Source organism: Bacillus rossius, chromosome 18 (assembly GCF_032445375.1).
Source record: "Bacillus rossius redtenbacheri isolate Brsri chromosome 18, Brsri_v3, whole genome shotgun sequence".
NCBI classification, from domain to species: domain Eukaryota; kingdom Metazoa; phylum Arthropoda; class Insecta; order Phasmatodea; family Bacillidae; genus Bacillus; species Bacillus rossius.
Window position 1 is genome coordinate 13,583,559 of NC_086345.1, and position 14,265 is coordinate 13,597,823.

Sequence of the window (14,265 nt, forward strand, 5' to 3'; positions counted from 1 at the left end):
TAGTCAACAGCAGATAATTCAACATATAACATGTTTACCACATTGTATGATATTATTTAATTTAAATAAATGGTGGTTACAGTTTTTTTTACAGTTAATATATTGCCTAGTAAAGGAACTTAACTTTCAAATTTATTTAAATGTGTGCACAATCATTTTCTTTTTAACAAGTTTAATGACTTGATTTCCCGTCAAATCAGGTTTTAATGTATGTTGGATGTTGGACGGATTCATACAATCCGAATCGTGATGTGTCTATTACTTTAAAAAATATATATATATTTTTTTATTATGTAACAAATATTAATGTGAGTTAAATTCATAGAGGTTTAAAAAGTTAATAAATGAAAAAAAAAAATTATAAGTTAAAGATTATCTTTCAACCTAGTGGTGCATTATATAAAATTTAAAAAAGATTAAATTTAAAAAATTCTAACCAGTTTGGCTTGAAACTAAATTTTGATGGTGTGGCATGATTTAAAATATACTTGAAGTTATCTTCTCCAACTTTATTTGGTGGAGAAAATCTGAAGCCATTGTTCTTCTAATATTACCCTTCCAAATCTGTTATCAAATTTATTTGGAAATGAAAATTTAAAAGTGTGACTGGGCTTTAAGAAGCAGTATTGGTTAAAACAGTTTTTTTTAAATTATATTCTTATTTTTTTTTATTGTATATGGTTTTATGGCACCATGTACACTTCTCCCCCTTGAAAGAGGTTGAATTCCGAAAAATCTCCCCTTTTACCCCCCATTTTTTCCCTGGATTTGCCCTTGACCCAAGAGCTACCTTTAGACTGGTCTACATTAGAACCAGTAGGTACACGCACAGCAATGCATGCACGGAAGTTCAACAATACACACGACCAGACAAACTGGAAAACATAACATACAATGCACAATGTGTGCACAGAAAATTTGTCTAACTTCAAACTTGTCTGTCTATTCTGTTCGCGGCCCGTCAGTATACAGCGCGTCAGAAGAATAGTTGATTGTTTTTATATGTGAATTTAAAAAAAAAATTGTTATTAATTTTGCAAGGCAATGCTTTGTAGTTAATCATGCCTAGTCATTAAAACCCAAACTGTGAAGTTAAATGCTTATATTTAGGTATTTGGAACAGAAAATTTTGACAGAAATAATTAAAAAATTAAAAGGGGGATGAAGTTGGAACGTGTGTGAATGGGGCCTCTACTTCTCTGTGCAACTGTGCTATTTACTTGCTGTGCGCGTGCTATCACGAACAAAGCCTCGGGCTTATCAGATAATTGTCTTATAAACTCATTTGATCCCACGTATGTAATTGGCGTATCACTCCTAAGGCTTAACTCAATCCACAGATGATGGATGGTGTAAGCCGAGGCCACACAGACAGCTACGCCATGTTCACTATGTCCCATATGCCAATTGGCCACATTGGGTAGTCTAGTTCGCGATGTTGGATAGACGCATGCCGTGGAATTCCAGTGATGATTCCGACGATAATGGTATTCTGCTGGCTCTCACAGTATTTAAATGTAAAAAAAGGAAATGGGTTCATGAAGTTAGTCTAAAAATAAATGAATTTGGAGGATTTCATCATGTGGTGAATTAGTTGCGTGAGGGCAAAGCCAAATTTATAATTATTTCAGAATAAAATACAACTCATTAAGCATTGACTTGATGTAAGCTTTTGGACATATGCCATTGCTAAGTACATGTATGTCTGTAGAAGAAAACTACAAAAAAACCAAATGACAAAAACACAAATTAAGCAAAAAATTGCTGTTGTCAGGATATAAACACCACACAATACTCCACAATAGGAATATGGTCAACAAACAAAGTAAAACAAAGAAAAATGGACTAACAGAACGAAAAAACCCCCACAAATGATGACAGCACAAAAATAACAAACCCAAAAAATTCAGCACAACAGTTAAAACGAGACAAAAACACAGCAAAACGAAAAGACGAAACAAACATAATAGTTTTCTAAAAACAGAAGAGAACGAAAAAAAACCCTCAAATGATGAAAGCACAAAAATATTGAACCCAAAAAAGTTCAGCACAACAGTTAAAACGAGACAAAAACACAACAAAAATAAAGGACAAACACAACAACACAACATAACACAACAGTTATCTAACACAACACAACACAACACAACAACCACAAAAGTTATCTAAAACAGAAACAAGCGACGTTTCGGGAACTGCTATCTGCTCCCGTCCTCAGGCAGAGACGCACTTGGTACGAAAACACAGGTGCGACTGTGGGTGTGGGCGACTGTGCTTAGCAATGGCGTATGTCCAAAAGCTTACATCAAGTCATGCACTCCCATTGCACAAATCTTTCAAAGATAATATCGTTGAGAATTCCATTCCAATTCAAATCCCAGGCATTGTCCCGCTTATCCTGCTTTCCTTAGTCTTCTATCGATTTATTCCATTAACACGGATATTTTCTTACTCCTTCAATAAAGTTGACCGCCGACCTGATGTTAATTAAAGCAAACGTAGAAGTAAAGCACAATTCCGCGTGAAAACAGTTTTTTTTTTGGTTCACCTGCGCATGCGCGAAGCCAACGACGTTTTAAAAAAATAGCCCCAGAACCAAACACCTGGCTACATCGCCTACATAGCGAACATAGCGAACACAGCTTTGAATGGCTAGTGACACCTGAGATGCAGCTGGCTGTACTTTACTCTTGTAGCGAACATAGCGAACATAGCGAGCATAGCGCCCTGTGTGGCCTGAAGCTTTAAGAAACGTCTTGCTTGCAACTAAGATCTTAGACCGCCTGCTCAACCAGTTTGCGTGCGACTATGCCCCCCCCCCCCCCCCCCCCTTCTTTGCTCTCCTAGGTGTAGGCACTGTTCGTAGCATTCGACCAATCAACTGATATTTCTTGGAACTGGGAAAAAAAATTGTGGGTTCAATAACTTTCAAAGCTAGTCTCAAAATTTCTCTAACAACTCAAGCTTGTACTATATGTTGATCAGCTGCTATTTTTTGTGACGAGTCTGGAATTGGTTCGCATGCATCAAAATCTAGATTATCCGTGTTCATTGGTACCCACCGATGCCCGGATAGTTGAAATCCTTAAATTAAAAAAAAAAAAAAAACAACTATGAATCTCGAATTCGGGTTCGCATCATGTATTATTTGGCTTCAGTGTAATTCTGAGATCAAGTGAAGTCTTTGTGTACCGTGCCTCAGCTTGTTGGGACGTGAACAATACGTCACTGGTTTGGTTTTCAAAAATGCTATTTATTCAATGAGTATAGTGATTACAGAGGCCGTGGCCAATATTATATATATACACAATGATAGAATAATAATAAACACAACAAACCTTGCGTTGCACTCACAAACAGCAATACCAGACGTAACAGTCTCTTCTTGCAGACGTGATAAGCGATAAGCACGAACAGGATAAAGTGACACATAAAAAAAAACACTCTATACGCATACATAAATACACGGGGAAAAGTAGAATTAAAAGTGCCCCACGAAATAATCGATTTTATATGCAATGAGATTATACACACAAAGGGTAAATGAATAACATGGACAAAGAATAAGTACACGCTGAATGAAGGAACACACAGAGTCAAAAGAGTCAGCACAAGGGGTGACGTCGACGCACAGGTAGGCACGCAGGCCGCTAGCGCAAGGCGTGGGTGCACACCGGGCCGGGATTTGAGGGAAGTCGTGACACACGCAAAGGAGAGCAGTCCGCACGCCCTAGGAGCTTTGAATATATATACTGTATAGAAGTCGCGAGTGGATAGGATTTACTCTACGTTTTACAGAAGCGTATGAAGAGCAGCTTGGGAACTTCACCGCTGCAGTGCGCTGCCCTAACGCCCTGTATCGTCTTAGTTGTTATTTACACGTTAGAGCGCAGCGCTGTCGCCTGCTGTCATTTCCCCGCACCCCCCACCCATCATTCACTGCAGCTCAACGTCGTTCAACAGGAGGGGGAAGGGGTGTTTGAAGAGTTCGACACTTGTCCGCCAGGGACCACCACAAGTCGATGCCCCAAGAGATGTTGGCGATTGCGGCGGTGAATTAACCAACTACCTCAAAACCGTATTAGAAATTTTAACCTGGGCTGGCGATTTCTATACAGTATATATATTCAAAGCTAGGAGTGAAGTGCCGCTACATGGACGGGGCGTCAGTGGGGATGACGCGGGAAACAGGAAATCACACAAAGGTTAGGAAGGGTGATGGGCACGGTCAGGGGCGTAGCCAGGGGGGGGGGGGGGGTTAGGAGTTCAACCCCCCCCCCCCCCCCCTTTAGCACCAAATCTTTAATTACCTAATTTCTTATTCATCACTCAAACAAATTTCATATTAAAATTAATAAAAAATTTACCATTACAATATTTAAATTTAAGTACAGAAAACTGCTAAAATAGCACTATTTTACACCTTAAAATCCAAAATTTCCCGGGGGAGGACCACCCCACCCCCACGCTTTAATACCGGGGGGGGGGGGGGGCATGCTTCTTAACACCCCCCATACACAAATCCTGGCTACGCCACTGGGCACGGTAATCAAGGAGGCGGCGGTGAGGGTAGGAAGCTGACTGGTCGTACTGGGCAATGCGTCATTGTATCGCCATGTGGTCTGCCTCCGTCTCCTGCTGAAGAGGTGGCAGTCCACACAACTCCTTCACCCCATCACCCCTCCCCCCCCCAAACACTTTAAAATTTTTCCACCCCTCGGCCGCAAGTTATTCCTTCCTCTCAGTTCCTTGCCAGGCTGGAGGAACATGCAAGCAGCACTTCAGTACACCAATTCTCCGAAGCGTGCTTTGTTTGTGTGTGTGTGTGTGTGTGTGTATTTATGAAGAGTGAAGAATTATTGCTCATGCGCAATTATGTTCCAGGCTCACGAATTCTTCTTCTTCGCTGGCTTGTCATTGGTCGGCGCGGTGTTGTTCGCGCGCGTGGCCAGGAAGAAAGAGTTTGCGGCCGCGGATGCCAGCAGCTCGGCCTACCTGCTGCATCCACTGGAAGACCAGGAACACCTCCCCAAGTGCGCCCCGTCAGACTTCACTTTGTAGCGAGCGCCGTCCGTCGAACGTGTACACCCCTGTTTGTTCTGTTGTTAGTAATAAATCGAGTCTTGTGATGGAATACCACCTCCCACCTGTCGTGTTGCTTGGCTTCTGGCTTGCAGCCGCGTCGAAGGGTGAAGATAACACTGGCGTTTCGGTCGACGTTGCAGTGCCATCATCAGGGAGCAGTTACTATAGACAATGGGCGTGAAAGCCTACGATCCTTTACCTCTACCTCTTGTGTCGGTGTTTGGGTTCGGAAAATACACAACGCTTTGGTTAGGTACCAGTTGAATCTACAAGAAGTGAATGAATTAATGGATGAATGTGTTTAATTCATTGTCAACTTCATGGTCATTAGAGACAATGAGGCTAGTGTTGAGGTGGGGCAAGATTTTATGGTTTTAATTTTAAGGTAAATTTCATTTTTAAAACAAGAGATTTCAGTGTTATTTGTTATTTTATTTTTATACATTGTGTTTATTCATGAAATGATATGAAAATTAATATTTCTCTATCATTCTTTCAACTAAAATGTCCAATTTTTACTGATACGTGATAACACTTTTACATTAAAATTTTAAGAAATAAGCACGTCTGGAAACACAACTACTAAAAAAAAAATTAAAGGCAATTTTTTTTATTAAAAAAAATATACCTATGTCATTATTGTAAAATATGTTACTAATAAGAGATACACAATCAATTTTTTTTGTAATTTATTTTTTTTACACTTTTTTTTTTTACTAAATAAATGGACCCCCGGACCATCTTGCTGAATACTAACAAGTTCAAAGTCCTAGGTAAGTAAGTTTTTTTTTTTTACTTTCTTCAAATGATTCTGTTTGTGCCTGATGGCGGGAACAGATGTCCGTTCCCGAAACGTTGTTAACTGTTGTCAGTGGAAATCTCTTGTGTTCCTCAGTGCTATCGTGTTTGTGTTGTCCACAGTACTTGTTTATATTCATCGTTGTGTTTATACGTTTGCTGCGTTTGTCCAGGTTTGTTGTCTGCCTGCATTTAATCTGTATCGTCTTTGTTAGCCCGCTGTGTTCGTCTGTGTTGTTATATATATATATATAATTACCTTCATCTTCGTCTGTGTTGTATTTTATATATATATATTCCCATGACGAGTTCCTTCAACGGAATTCTTGTGCTGTCTGATATTTGTACGTTGAACATAATTTTTTGTCCGTGCTGTCGTAGTTGTGTTGTTCATAATACTTGTTTAGTTTCATAGTTGGTTCCGTTCGTCCGACATCAGCCTGATTCAGTCTGGTTTTCTGTGAATTTTTTTTTACCTTCATCTTCATGACAAACAGTGCAAAACCGCAATGGCGTACGTCCAAAGAATTGCATTAATTATGTTTTTGACGCGACGACGTCTAATAAATCGATGAACGCCGTCTGCACGCACGAAACAGTGTCCCGTTACGCACATTGTTCCGTTACGCTGTGTCCCGTTACGCTCATTGTACGCTTTGCGCCGCATCCATCTCTCTTCCACTCGATTGGCCTATGCGTCCGAGGAGAAGAAAGGCAGCGGCAGCACACAACTCACATCTACACGTGAACTGTTTCGTCGACTGTTTATATGAAGTGAAGTGGAAAGCTAATGTGGTTTTCATTGCTTATTACAACAACAACAATTTCGGCAATAAAGGTTAATTAATCTTGCGTTTTAAAAAAAAATCTGATTACTAGTATGATTTCAAGTAATTATTTCTTTTATTATTAAAATTAAAAATGATTCAATATTATTCATAAAAGTATGCAATCATTTTCATCAATGTTTTGTTATGACGTTGTCACGTTAAACTTTCGTCCGTGAACCGACTTTACAGACAACCAATTTTTTTTTTTTTTTTTCGTGTGGTTGCGGTGGTATTGGCGGCGAAGGGTGGGGAAAGGAGGAATGCTCCATCATCTTTTGGTGGTGGGGGCGGGTGGGGGGCAACCTCGGCGCAGCAGTGGCGGCTGCAGACAGGGTCTCGTGGCGGCGCGTCCAGGCGCGGCGATAAGGCGCTAGATAAGAAAAGCGCGACGCGTTCGCGGGACGTCTTTCAGTCTTGCTCCTCCTCGCGCCGGGACTCGCTGCTGAAGAGCCCCATCAGCCGCCGGCGAGCCATGGAGGACCCAGCGGCGCCCGTCGTCCGGACACCAGGTATACGAGGCCGTCCGCGCGCGACTTAGAAACACCTTTGAATATATATACTGTATAGAAGTCGCCAGCCCAGGTTAAAATTTCTAATACAGTTTTGAGGTAGTTGGTTAATTCACCGCCGCAATCGCTACCATCTCTAGGGCATCGACTTGTGGTGGTCCCTAGCGGACAAGTGCCGAACTCTTTAAACACCCCTTCCCCCACCCGTTGAACGCCCTTGAGCTGCAGTGAATGATAGATGAGGGGTGCGGGGTATGACAGCGGGCGACAGTGCTGCATTCTAACGTGTACACAACAACTAAGACGATACAGGGCGTTACGGCAGCGCACTGCAGCGGTGAAGTTCCCAAGCTGCTCATTTTACGCTCTTGAAAAACGTAGAGTAAATCCTATCCACTCGCGACTTCTATACAGTATATATATTCAAAGGAAACACGCAACTTAGAACTGCCACAACTCTGAATAAAAAAATAAAAAAATTGGTTGTCTGTAAAGTCGGTTCACGGACGATGGTTCAACGTGACGACGTCATAACAAAAAAAAAAAACATTGATGAAACGATTGCATACTTTTTATGAATTAAAATTTGAATCTTTTTTTTATATTTTAATAATAAAAGAATAAATACTTGAAATTTATTCTAGTAATCTGATTTTTAAAACGCAACAATAATATTAACCTTTATTGGCGAAATTGTTGTTGTTATAAGCAATGGAAAACCACATTAACTTTTCACTTCACTTTATGAACAGTCGAGTGGAAGAGAGATAGATGCGGCGCAAGCGTACAATGAGCGTAACGGAAAAAATTGTGCGTAATGGGACACTTTTTCGTGCGTGCAGCCGGCGTTCATCGATTTATTAGACGTTGTCACGTAAATCGATGAACGCCGGCTGCACGCACGAAAAAGTGTCCCGTTACGCACAATTTTTCCGTTACGCTCATTGTACGCTAAACAACCATTAACCAACGTCAAAATCCACGTAACTTAGTACCGTCGTAAGTTAGAATGATCATGTCTCAAAAACACGCAACTAGAAACTTCGTAACTAAGAAAATCATAACTTAGAAACACTACGACGAACCACGTACGACTTAGATACTTATAAAATCATAAATTATAACCATCACAACTTAGAGCCGTCATAATGTAGAAACACAACTTGGAAACTTCTATCTTGTGTGTTTCTATGTTATGTATTTCTAAATTGTGTGTTTTTGAGTTAAGGCAGCAAACCCGGTTTGATGACAAACCCCCCCCCCCCCCCCCCCCCCCCCATGGACGTAACCAGAAGATTCTGGAGAGCTTACATGAAGCTATGAAAAAAATTACATTCTTGATTGGTCTGATTTTATCATGGTCCGGTAGTTCCTCCCGCAGAAAAAAAATCCTTCTCTAAAATATGATGCTTTAAAGGGGCCCGCCTCGTCAGGGGTGTGTGTGTGTGTGTGTCGGTGAGGCGGGATGATAAGCGCGACGCTCGCTGGTGCTTCTAGCGCGGTGTCTCCTCTGGACTGGCGCAAACTGTTAAAACACACATACGTCTTGTTTATAGATGGCATCACGTCTTCATTTGTTAAACCTATCGCACAGCGTATGCAAATTACGTTTTTAAACATTATTGACTTCACACATTTAGGTAAAAAAAAAAAAAAAATAGTGCGTGGAGTCCCTCCGTGCGGAAGAAGTGAAACTTCACAGTTTACTTCGCTGCATAGCAAGAATACCACGCGCATGTGCTTGGGATCTACCGACTCACTCTCTTTCTCTCTCCTACTTTCTACCTTTGTGTATCTTTCTTTCTCTCTCCCTCTTGCGTTGGAATATTGGACGCTACTCGTTGCTAACGCTCGCGCTGGCCTGTAACAGGTATACTACGCGCATGCGTTCAAGTGCCACGCATTCACTCTCGCTCTGTCTCTTTCTATTCCCCCTCCCCAGGAGCGTTGAACATTCAACGCAACAGTGCTTTCTCCATGGTAGCGTTAAACGTTTATCGCAACCTTGTTGGAAGTCGCATTAGAAGTTTCACTTCAAAAACAATGAAAAGAAGCCCGTTGAAGTAAATGTATTATTTCAACTGTATTGAATTTTGAAGTGTTAAGAGTTGGTGAAGTCTTGCGTCTTGCGTGTTCCATCCATGTGTTTTATAAACTAACTTAGTTTTCTTGTGGGTGTTGGGTGTTGCGTTCTTGCACTCTTGCATTTCTTGTTGAAGTTTCCAGCAAGCCCCTCATGCGTTTTGGCCATCAAGAAGAAACTTAACATCAATCTCTTCCGCATTCCGCATGAAAAAATAATGCTGGCGCTTTATGGACTGCGAGACCAAAAAACGAACTCACCAACGTCACCTTGTCACGTCATCGTTTGATTCCGGATTCGCTGAAATGTTTTCGGCAAGCATTAAACCGTCTCCGGTAAATATGTAGTTGGGCGATATTTGCAAAAAAAATTAAAATTCTAAAAATACTTTTATTCTATGCTTTTTAACTTCCTCTTTTCATAAAACCCGGTGGAGATAAAAAATTACAAATACTTTAGGAGATATCGCCGTTCTTATTTTGTAATACAAGACTTGTGCAATCATTCGATCGTCGCAATTTCTTACTTTGCCGTGTGTTCGTGAATGTCTAATTAATTAAAATGGTCGATTATGTGAGGTCAGTTACATTATAAATCCTTTCTAGCTAAGCGGACATTAAAATATTAATTTAATGGTTGTTTAGTTTTAAAGTATTTATAATGTAACTGACCTGATCCAACAAACCGGGACAAAGGATGAACAGTAGGAACTCACGTTTCTTTTTTTTACTCATTACTTGCGCAACAATATCCAAATAACAAAAATAAAATATTAAAATTTGAAACGTTAAAAACTCACCTAAGTTCACGTGACAACATTCTCGAATAAAAAAAAATTGATACTCGTAAACAAGAAACAATTTTAAACGCCGCATGAATGCATAAGTATTGTGATGAAAATTAAAAAATTCGATATCTCATAAAGTATTTGGAATTTATTATCTCCGCCGGGTTTTATGAAAATAGGAAGTTAAAAAGCATAGAATAAAAGTATTTTCGGAACTTAAAACTTTTTTTTTAGCAAATATCGCCCAACTAAATATTAAACCCCGTCTCCAAATGTTTTATCGAACCAATTTATCTTGTTTAAATGTAGTGCAAGTTATAAAAAAATTATCCTAAATCAGATAAGGAGCTCTTTTGTGCAAAACTTGAACAGGCTAAGGCTATGTCACACTATGCTTGCCTAGAGTTTTTAACTGAACATTCTTTCGACAGCTTTTATTGGAGTGCACTACGTAAATTTATCAAAATCGAACATGTAAACAATAGATGTAGAAGAAATCACCAAGTATAAACTGGCAACATCATAGTATGACACCGGCCTAAGAACATCTAACGGATGCAACAAACTACTTAAGTCAGTGTATACTAAAAATGACACATTTGAAATAAATACATCGCACCATTAATTATTAAAGTGTACCATGTGCTAGAGCTTAAAGCGACCTTTAAACGCCGCTATTTTGTAATCACTTTGAGTGGTTTCTTAAATGCTTTTAATCTTAACTGTTAGTTAAACGTTATGGCGAGATAATGAGAACGAACCTACAAAGATAAGACGCATGATTGCACGTCCAAATGCGAAGAGTAAATACCAACGCACACAATGAAGAAAGCAAGTCACTTCGCAGTGTATACCGACGGATAATCTTCAGTGCTTTATCGCTCACCTTTTGTATGATGTCTGGAAAAAGAAGTTCCCAATTTTGTTTATAGTCAAAATGTGGCTTAATTTTTGTGAATGGTGGCAATAACCATACACTTCAAAACTGAAAAAGTTATTTTAGTCAATGAAATAATTATTTTCAGCCAAGTTGACATACTCGCGTTTACTGTCACATCAGTGAAATTGACTGAGAATCAGGGGCAAGAATTGTGACATTAACCTCAAAAATCAGTGACAAAAATTCTTAATTAAATGAGATCAACATTCAATCAACAAAATTGGATTAGTGACTAATTATTTTTAAGTATTTTACTGATTTACATGAATCAATTTATCCTGAGTTTCAGTCATATTTATGACACTTTCAAATATTAAATGTATGTATATATACATGAATATGTATATATGTATAATCACGTTATTTGCCGGGAATAATTTCCATTCGCCACTTAGCATATTTCTGTACGCGTTTCCAGCCAGCTTTTTTCTTGCATTTTTCTCGGGTTAACCACATGCATTATTAAGGGGGTGGTATCTAAAATTATTTTCTCTTTATTTATAATAAATTAATAATTTAACAGTAATTGTTATTTAACGGATTTATCAAATTAATAAGCGTTTATTAAATGGTTTTTCAAATAGCTAATTTATGTATCAATTATTCTAGCATGAACATAATCATGCAATCGTGTGGTATATGATTGTCGTTAAACGTTTTTACTTTTACGATTTCATTCATATTTATTAAATGTTTATATATATAAAAAATAGCTTAACGACATGAGCTACATACAGATTATTAATACAAAATTGTATAACACATGACAGTCACGATCTAAATTCACTTAAAATCCCTTTAAATAAGAATTCTTTTAAATATAGAATTCATTACATATTAATTGGTCTTTCAGGTTTTCGAACCCATTTAAAAACACTTACTGAATTGATGGAACTATTTATGAACTATCAAATGCAGGTATATTTTTGATCAAATTAAAATCACCTATAATCCCTCACACACACATACTTGGAACTGCATTCACCGCTACCCCCCACCACTCTCCACTAAAACATGGCTAAATCCCACACAGTAATATTTATCGCGGTTATGCGAACTCCACAAAGTCACTCTTGAGACCACTCATTCAGTTCTCCGTGGACTGAAGTGGAATGAACAATTTTTTTTTACGAATTTAGTAGTTACAATTTAAGTTGGATTTTTTCACTGTGATTCTAGACTACGGTCTGTCTTAAATACCAGTCTTTACTAGTGTTAAATAAATAAAAAAAAATTCAACAAATTATTATTGTTTAAATAATAAATCCAACGTAATCAAGCACAGATTAACGTATTTGCACTAGTAGTAGTTCCTATTTAAGTAATTTATTGTTGGATTTTCTCACTTTGATTCTAGAATACGTTGTCTTGAATACTAGTCTTAACTAGTCTTAAATAATAATAAAAACAGCAAATTATTATTTATTATTTAATAAATCCAAACGCAATCAAGCACAGATTAACGTATTTACACTAAAAAAAAAAAATAACGCATTTTGAAAAAAAAAATATCACGTGCGATTAGGGGAATTGGGGAGGGGGTCGAAAATACTTATTCGTCAAAATCGCGTGATGTAATAAATGAACGCTACAAACCACCCCCTCCCCCCCCCCCCCACACACACACACAAAGGGACAAGGCCGCTGCTGCCACCACTGCTACGTGGTCACTCGCCCAACCAGCCCGGTGTCTGCACGGGTGAAAGCAGAACCCCCCCCCCCCCCCCCTTTTCCACCGCCCTGGTCTCGGCCTGAGGGAAGCCTCCTTTTCACAGACGAGAGAGCCAAACGTCCGATCGTGCATCTTCGGTTTTTTTTTCTTTTTGTTCATTGTAACTCATGATGTGATAACTAATGGTCAATTAGGTTAGGTTAGCTACATTTATAAATACTTTAAAAACATCGGGGACGGTTGATTTGGTTATGACAGCTACATTAAAGAATACTGTGAAATCGCGTAAACGGTTTCCTAGCCCTTGGATAGCTACATATTAAAAAAGTTATTTGCTAAGCAAAAATGAAATGATTTTACAGTACTATTTTTAATGTGGCTATACTTACCTAATATAACCAACCGTCCACAATGTTTTAGAGTATTTATAATGTAGCTAACCTATCCTAATCGACCGCAAAATTTAATGCCACACAGGTTTATACAATGAGATATGACGGAGGGAAAAAAAAAAGCGAGCATGAACTTCGGGAAACTTCGCGTGTGGCTCTCTCGTCTGTGAAATGAAGGCTTCCCGGTAGTCGACGTAGCTGCTCCGGCAGAGAATTCTAGCGGCGGGTGCGGAACTACGTGTGATTCGTGTCAAGAAATGTAGTTTGAAAACACAATTTTTGTGTATTCATCACGATCGTAATTAATTTAAAAAAATTCCACATTTACTTATTGTGAATATTAGTGATATAAATTGTGTTTACTAACTTTTTCAATTGTATTTTCCAGTTTATTTTTATATAAGTAAGGTTATGTTCTCCTAAGTATAATTTATGTGCACTATAAATTATTGCATTATTATTCATTGATTTTCATTATTAATTAAAATAAATTTGGTATTTTTTATATACGTGCTTTTATAATATTGAATACTAAGTAAATATTTAAAAATTTTAATTTGATTGGATTTATACTTAACCACGTGTTTTTATAATGTCACTCCAAGCCCTTTTATTATTTTATTTATATTATTTATTGCATGCAAAATCAAAGCATTTATTTTTACTACGCCAAGTAAGTATAGTTTCTAACGCGCGTACATTTTACACGCGCGTCAGCCGCGCCGGACACCTGACTCGGGGCGAGTGAAGGTTGTGTTTCTGCGCCGGCGGCGCCTGGGGGAAGCCTACGATTCACTCGTCCTTCTGGACATACCCGAATGGGAAGCCTCCTTTTCACAGACGAGAGAGCCAAACGTCCGATCGTGCATCTTCGGTTTTTTTTTTCTTTTTGTTCATTGTAACTCATGATGTGATAACTAATGGTCAATTAGGTTAGGTTAGCTACATTTATAAATACTTTAAAAACATCGGGGACGGTTGATTTGGTTATGACAGCTACATTAAAGAATACTGTGAAATCGCGTAAACGGTTTCCTAGCCCTTGGATAGCTACATATTAAAAAAGTTATTTGCTAAGCAAAAATGAAATGATTTTACAGTACTATTTTTAATGTGGCTATACTTACCTAATATAACCAACCGTCCACAATGTTTTAGAGTATTTATAA

At 38.6% G+C, this 14,265-nt stretch overlaps 2 protein-coding genes across 2 annotated transcripts in view; both read left to right on the forward strand.

The window, feature by feature from the left end:
- Positions 1-5,061, forward strand: part of LOC134541376 (peptide transporter family 1-like) — a 39,997-nt gene extending 34,936 nt beyond the window's left edge. Inside the window, exon 13 of the mRNA XM_063384800.1 lies at positions 4,885-5,061. Coding sequence (XP_063240870.1) covers positions 4,885-5,061 — 177 coding nt within the window. The remainder of the gene's footprint in view (positions 1-4,884) is intronic.
- Positions 5,062-7,057: 1,996 nt separating this feature from the next.
- Positions 7,058-14,265, forward strand: part of LOC134541460 (peptide transporter family 1) — a 130,116-nt gene continuing 122,908 nt past the window's right edge. Inside the window, exon 1 of the mRNA XM_063384934.1 lies at positions 7,058-7,222. Coding sequence (XP_063241004.1) covers positions 7,186-7,222 — 37 coding nt within the window. The 5' untranslated portion in view covers positions 7,058-7,185. The remainder of the gene's footprint in view (positions 7,223-14,265) is intronic.